Source organism: Setaria italica, chromosome IX (genome assembly GCF_000263155.2).
Source record: "Setaria italica strain Yugu1 chromosome IX, Setaria_italica_v2.0, whole genome shotgun sequence".
NCBI classification, from domain to species: Eukaryota; Viridiplantae; Streptophyta; class Magnoliopsida; order Poales; family Poaceae; genus Setaria; species Setaria italica.
Genome location: NC_028458.1, coordinates 24,452 through 32,062, shown reverse-complemented (window position 1 = coordinate 32,062; position 7,611 = coordinate 24,452). Strand labels below are relative to the sequence as shown.

Genomic DNA, 7,611 nt, shown 5'->3' with positions numbered 1-7,611 from the left:
AGATCAAGATATGCAAAATACACACGGATCTGAACATTTCTGATCCATTGACAAAACCACTCCCGCAGGCTAAGCATGATGCGCATGTAAGAGCTATGGGTATTAGGTACCTTCTAGATTGACTCTAGTGCAAGTGGGAGACTGTTGGAGGTATGCCCTAGAGGCAATCATAGAGATGATGATATTCCATCTGTATCCATGATTTGTATATTGTGTTCATTGAATATCCATTAAAGGCTACTTGAATTGATTTGCAATTATGTGAATTGTATGTGAAACTCTTTACTTGTATGGTTATTCTAAAGTTGTCCCTAGTCGAAGTTCATGTGAGGACACACATGAATATTAGACTAGCACATGTATTAGTTGATGACTATGTTTCACAAGTCATGGACATGGAGATGTTGAACTAATAATGTGGACACATGTGGAGACATGTGTTAGGACTGACCCAACATGAGAAGTAGTTCTCTCTTTAAACAACATATACGCTTTGTCCTTAGACCTGAGATTGTCGCATGTATTCTAGATGTGGATCGACCTACTTAGGGGCTATCAAACGCTACGCCGTAACAGGGTAGTTATAAAGGTAGCTTTCGGGTTTGTCAAGAAGCATGCTATGAGACATGGTCAATCAAGATGGGATTTGCCCCTCTCTGATTGAGAGTGATATCTCTGGGCCCCTCGAGTGATCGAATCCGAAAATGCATGGCCATGCTACGTACGGTTAAGAGTTGACCTACAAAGGGATTCCGAATCACAGGATCGAGAAAGAGCGGTCGGCTTGAAGCTAGACCAAATATCGTGAGGCAAAGGGAATAGGATGTATATTATGTTGTGATGGTTCGTCTGATATGATCTTCGTGTGCATATAGGAGTTGGCACGTCTTGCTAGAGGCCGCTACCGACTATTGGGCCGAGTAGGAGTACTCGGGCCATGTCTATACGTATCCGAACCCATAGGGTCACACACTTAAGGGGCTGGAAGCCCAATTCGGATATGATCCGAGTTGGATTAGGTTTAGGAGTACTAATGGGCCTCGGATCCAGAGGCCCATCAGGAACCTCTATAAATAGAGGGGTGGGGGCGCCCTAGGGTTTACACCTTTTGGCGAAACACACTTGCCGCGCCTCCCACGCCCTCGCCTGTTGCAACTCGCGGATCTAGCAATCCGGCTTGCGACGCTTCCTCCCTGCACGTGTGGATACCTTGGAGGTGTTGCGCCTGCAGCACTTGGACGAGCCATCGACGAGCCGCCGACGAGCCACGACGAGCCGACGACGAGCCGCGGCACCGGAGGCGATCTTGCTGCACGTGGACGAGCTGCTGAGGAGCTGCTGGACATGATTGACTACGTACGACTACGTGATCGTCTTCACTGCACCGACGCATATCTACATCTTCCGCACCAGTAGTGCGTCGAGTGGTAATCCCGTGATCCTTATACGGCAGTTCTTCCTGGTTATACGCGGTAGAAATTTTGATTTGCGCTAGTGTAGCCTACCTCGTATCCCAACAAGCGCGTGTTACGCGCATGCGGAAAATAAGCCGGAAAATAATTAGAAAAGTGACTTAGCTCGATTCGTGGATGATTATCGACGAAACTGTGGCGGTCGTCGATGAAATCGCGGCGGTTGTTTTGATGAAGCCGACTAGTCGGGTTCAATTCCGACTAGTTATTGATTATCCCTCGACTAGTTTTTAGTCGAGACGGAGTCGACGTAGCTGTCGGCGACTTGATGCAGCCGGATGTCAGGGTGGCAGTGCTCGTCCGCCAAGTAGTCGAGATGAGTAGTCGAAATAGATTGTCATCAACTGGTTTTCTAGTCGAGACGAGTAGTTGAGGTTGTCGTTGATGAAGCCCCAATGATTGTTGGTGAAGCCGACTAGTCGGAGTCGATTCCGACTAGCTGTTGATGGTGTGAAGTCTACTCCGACTAATTTTCTAATCGAGACGAGTAGTCGAAATAGTCGAGGTTGTCCCTGACGCGTTGGCTTGCGGACTGTATGTGTCGCCGCGCAAGCCAAAGTCTTATCTGGTATGAACTTTAGAGTGCACACAACATCAACTTGAACCCTTCTGGTAGGCCTCGTGTGCGTGTAGTTTTTTGCTGAATTTATTTCCCGGCCATACAGGAAACCGCGGCAGCAGCAGCTGTGAATTTTTCTTGACGTCAACTCTGTCTCCGTGTTTGTTTCTTTAGTCGCCAGTGTATGAATATGTGAGACATGGTTATCACTATAACCAGCCCTATACTGTACGGTAATAGGTAAGACACAAGACTTAATTTTTAAGAAATGAACTCCCTGATGTAATATTCTAATCAATTACGCCATAACAGGCTCTGATGGTCTTGTGGCAAAGTAGCTGTTCATCAGGGCCCTAGCAGGTAGCAGCAATCTGCAATCTGTTATGGCGTTATTGATTAGAATATTGGTTCTGTAACATGCCATTTATTGCTAAGTTACCAAAGGTCTTCAGTAATATTGGTTTAAGATTTTGACTCTAGCATTGTATGCACATATCTGTTAGTTCCCTTAACTTAATTTTGGTACAACTAGCATAGGAGAAAATGCGACACTACTCAATGTGACATTGTGATCCATTTGGATGTTGAAGTACCTTACTGATTGTCCCTGTTAATATGTATAACTAATATATTGCTATACTGTCTGGTAATAGCTAAGATACAAGACTTGATTTGCTGATTTAATACCATGGTCAAATACATGTTGAATATTCAAGCTGCCACATGATGTTAAATTTTTATTACTATTAGCATGTACATAGTATTTTTGTTTTCATCGACTTTCAATACCACATATCCTCATTCCAGGCAATTCACTGAACAGCATGGACGCACCTCTGCCCTCGCAACCGGAGGCAGCGGCAGCGGCGCCGCCGCCCTCGACCTCAGCTTCTGCTCCCTCTCCAGCGCCACCACCTAACCCACCGACTTCCGCCGCCTCTGCAGCACCCTCTTCCGACTCCACCATCACCACCCATACCCCGAACCCGGGTACCGCAACAAACCCCGCTCAAACTCTAGAGGCCCCTGTTCCCAGCCCCGCTGCTGCGCGGCCGCCGCCGCCGCGAATGAGGCCTCCTTACACCCACCTGGCCTCGCCAATCACGATGTCCTCAGCCTCCTCTGCTGCCACAGCTGCTGCCTCCTCCTCGGCTTCCGTTCTGTCCTCTTCCTCCTTGGCACCCCCTGTGCCAAGGGGAGGGGTTGTTATTGGGGTGCCTGCGCCGCGTCCCGCACAGACGCCCGCTGGTTACACCGGGTTCGTGCCGCCGCCTTCCCTTGCCCACCAGTTTGGATCGATGCATCGTGGCCTTGACCAGCCCCCACCGCCATCTTCACAGGTTTGCATTCCCAGTCGATTTCATTTTTATGCTACTATTTATGCACAGATTGTTGAAATGTAGTTTTGCTCTAGGAAAACCATGGCTAGTAAGTGTTAGGCTATTAGCTTTGGTGGTTTCCTCTCACTAGTACCCATGACTTGTGGGGATTAGATAAGAGTTGCTTTAGTGCTGTTCATGTGCCTGAACCTTGATTTGTAACTCTTGTTGGGTTTCAACTCTAGCCTACCCCAACTTGCTTGGGACTGAAAGGCTATTGTTGTTGTTGTCGTCGTCGTTGCGTTATAATTTGTCCTGCCTGCAATATCGGGTGCTTTTCCATTGTCAGTAGATTGCATCCTTTGCCTGTGCTTTTGACTTTACTGAAGATTTCTTATTATTGATGGCCTCCAGTTTAGGCAGCCTTCCCCTGGAATTCAAAATATTGGGATGGTTGGATCCCTTAGCACATCCCAGATGCGATCAGGAATAATATCTGGTCCGCAGCAGCCAAGACCTGGCCTTCCATCATCAACAACTCCAATTCCATCTGGAAGCCAAATGCCCGGATCACAGGTAAGAAACCTTTCCAGTTTAAAAGCAATGAATAATGTACTTCTAGGTAATTCATCATTCTGTTTAAGTTATATGGGATGCACCATCATATATCTAAATTCTAGTCATATAAAAGTTACATTTTTTAGTATCCAAGTTAATGTAGGCATAAATTGCATATTCAATTTATTTGTCATGGGATGCCATTGAAGTTCACTTCAAATTTGGATTTATCAGTTATCAATCTACAAATGTGTCACCTGACTTTGGTTTGTTGCAATTGTTTTCATCTAATTGTGTCACCTAAGTGGTACTAGCACCTTAGTTCCTTTTGGTTAAGTTCTATTCTGCCATCCAATGTACAAGGGAATGCTCTCATTATTCATCCCAATTCATGTCACAACCTCTGCTTGATAAAATTATTTTCCTGCAGAGAACCCCCTCCCATGCTTTAATGAGGCCGATGTCTGTGAGTTCTCCTTCTCCTTCCCCTGCGTTACAGCAAACTCCACAAAATTCATCAACATTTAGACCGCAACAAAGGCCACAAGTTCCACAACCAAGACCACAACAATCTGCACCTGTGACTCCACATCAACAGAATGTAATTTCAGCACAGCAGCAGCAACTACCACACAATCAGCTTTTGCAGCAGCAGCAGCAAAAGCAACAGCAGCAAAGTTCCTCGCAACAAACTCAACAGAATACAACACCCAAAAATCAGCAACAGCATTCTCAGCAGCAAGCTGCTCGTACTCCAGTGACAATGACACAGAAGCCTGATTCGCCTGCTATAGCAAAAGCTACTGTTTTGCAATCTGTGGATACAGCTGCAACTGATGCAAATGTTAGTGAAACTGGCACTCGACTACTCAACAAGAGAAGCATACATGAATTAGTTGCACAGGTATGTTTCTTTTTCTTCAATGTTGTTTGAAAAGGACATGGTCCTGCATTTTTCCTCTTCTTCTCTCTTAAATCTCGACCATGTGATCAGTTTGCACCTAGGTTCATGTAGTAAGGTCCAGTGGGTCTCTGGGTTCTCTCAATTTATTTCGCATATCCATGTTTTGCTAGGTCTGTAAAGTGCCTGTGGAAGTCATGGCAATTATGTAACAGGGTCCACTACATCTCTCTGGTTTTCCTCAATTCATCTTGCAAGTCCATCTTTTGCTAGCTCTGTTGTCGAAGTTGTGGCAACCAACACTTTGGTAGTTCAATTATCCTTCTATAAAACTCATAAGTAGAGCCAATAGGCACGTTTATTTGGTAATGTGGAGATGACAATTCAAATTTATATGGTTACAGGAGCAAACTTAAAGGATACTTTATCGCAGCATATCCTGCTTCATCATCTTAATGTTGCGAATAGTGAACAATAGACATTTGTTGGTACTTGACAGATTGATCCTAACGAAAAGCTGGATCCTGAAGTTGAAGATGTTCTTATGGACATCGCTGAAGATTTTGTTGAGTCTGTAAGTTATTCAACGCTCTGCTTTAGGATTTTTTCCCCCTAAACAAAGCTTACTTTTGGAAATGTATTTTCTTTTAAACAAGAAGAATAATAAACAAAGATTTCTTTTGGAAGTGTATTATATTTTCAACAAGATGAAGAAACCAACAAAGCCTTTCAATCTCAAGCAAGTTGGGGGTACATCTATTTTTGGTTGAAACTATAAGTGCTCACTCACATTTTTCTAAATTCTGTTATCTTATGCATCCAGCATCCTAAGGGTGCGTGCATTGATTTCAAGATATTTGTCTTTCTTGGCCTATGTATTCATATTTATTTTGATGCCCAGCTTCCTTGGTATTATCAACTTAGTTTTGTTTTATCTTTTAGTGACTAAATATTTCTGTGTAGTTTTCCTTGTAATGCTAAAACTCCTTAGTCATTCCAGGGCTTAAGGGCTCCTTAATCTTCATTTTTCTTTCAATGTTTTTGTTCTCTTGCTCATAAGTATTGTTATTGTAGATAGGAGATCATACCATTAGATGATTGGCAAATGAAAAATGCTGAAAGTTTTAATCGTGTATCATTTTATCTGCATGCCATGATATCAATTATAACTTGGGTCCCTTTCCAGTGCTAGTTTAAGTTTCGTATGCTGATGATTGTTTTAAGCAGGTCACTACATTTGCTTGTTCTTTAGCAAAGCATAGGAAGTCAAACACCCTAGAAGCAAAAGATGTACTCCTCCATGCAGGTGATTCCATTTTGTTTTATCTTGTAGACTATACGTGATGCTACCCTTTTAGGCAACCTTTAAAATGCTGTTATGTTATAGCTTAGTGTTCTCCAATGCAGAGAGAAGCTGGAATATCACCTTGCCAGGCTTCAGCGGGGACGAAATCAAACTATACAAGAAACAGGTAGTTCATATTGTACATAGTTATTTCTCCTTAGTGCTTTGCTTTCAAATTTCTTCCTGTAGTTATTTTCTTCTTTGTTCATCTTGTACTAACCTCCTTTAACTTGATGATTTGCAGCACATAAATGATATTCACAGGGAGAGGCTTGCTCTGGTACCCACCTTTTTTAAGTTTTCAGCAACTATCCATCTAATTTCATCCATGATTGGGCGCATGTAGCCACACATCTTCCATCTTATGTTGAAACTTAGGAGCATATTCTAGAAATTATTGTTGTTATTGGAAACAGTCAATTATAGCTATTGGATTGGCAAAAATCCTGTTAGAGAGGTTAATATAATAGCATAGCAGGCTTATTCGCCTGGGCCTTAGGCCCGGTGCTGCACTTGGCCCTTGGCGCACCAGTAGATTAGGATAGGCACAGGGACATCCTACGGTGGTGATACTTCTATAAACCTACCTAGGTCTTCTCTGCTTGTACCCTACAGCCATCAATCAATCTACTATTGTTATGCGCCATAAGCCCATAATCTCGATTACAATTCCAACCCTATCGAATGTTGTTTAATAAATAACCCTTGTGCCTGAACATTCATCTGACTGTTGAATCTGCTATACTTTGCGTTGGTCGCTTTGTTTCCATTTTGTGCTGATGTATTACTCTTTTCCTTCTTGTAAAATCATCAGATCAAGAAGTCAATGGCGACTGACACAAAAAAACTCCACCCAAGCTGCAACGAACCAGAAAAATCAGACTCCCAAACCACCTGCCCCTGCTTCCCCGTGAAAGATGTCTGCAAACCTTTGGTGTTTGCGTCTGTTGTACTATGAACCGTTGGTGGCAGTATTGCTACTGTAGTAGATGTGTTGCAATGATTACATGTACAGATGATTTAGTCATCGCGGGTGCCTCGTTAGTGTTAATACAAGCATTGTATGGTTAAATTTTGGTTAGCTGTCAATGCCCTCCGTCCAATACAGTTTTCGTGTTGAGAAATTATGAATCCTTTGTATTCGTCAATGATCTCATGCCCATATCTGTTCTGTGTTTGGCAGAAGTAGCTGAAGGAGCAGCGTTCAGGGGCGTACACTGCTTGCTTCTGTCTGTCAATACAGTCAAATCTATCATCATCAGTTCCTGTGTCGCAATTGCTCCCATCCATGCATGTGCCAAGAACTGGTAAATCTCTTTGTGATCCCAAAGTCACCGGCATAGACTATAGACACACCCAATGCAATAAATAACTGGAGCAGCTGGGTCACACAGCCCACTAGCAAGTGACATTTCACTGATACAGACATGCAGTGGTCGGCCTGACGCTCTCGAGCG

At 43.6% G+C, this 7,611-nt stretch overlaps 1 protein-coding gene across 1 annotated transcript; it reads left to right on the top strand.

Moving 5' to 3' along the window:
- Positions 1–2,824: 2,824 nt before the first annotated feature.
- LOC101778368 (transcription initiation factor TFIID subunit 12-like) lies at positions 2,825–7,302 on the top strand. Its single transcript, XM_022829884.1, is given in 9 exon segments — positions 2,825–3,371; positions 3,765–3,926; positions 4,339–4,812; positions 5,309–5,383; positions 6,037–6,115; positions 6,217–6,281; positions 6,399–6,434; positions 6,969–6,991; positions 6,993–7,302. Coding segments are annotated over 9 exon segments (1,506 nt in total). The 5' UTR covers positions 2,825–2,855; the 3' UTR covers positions 7,069–7,302.
- Positions 7,303–7,611: the final 309 nt, after the last annotated feature.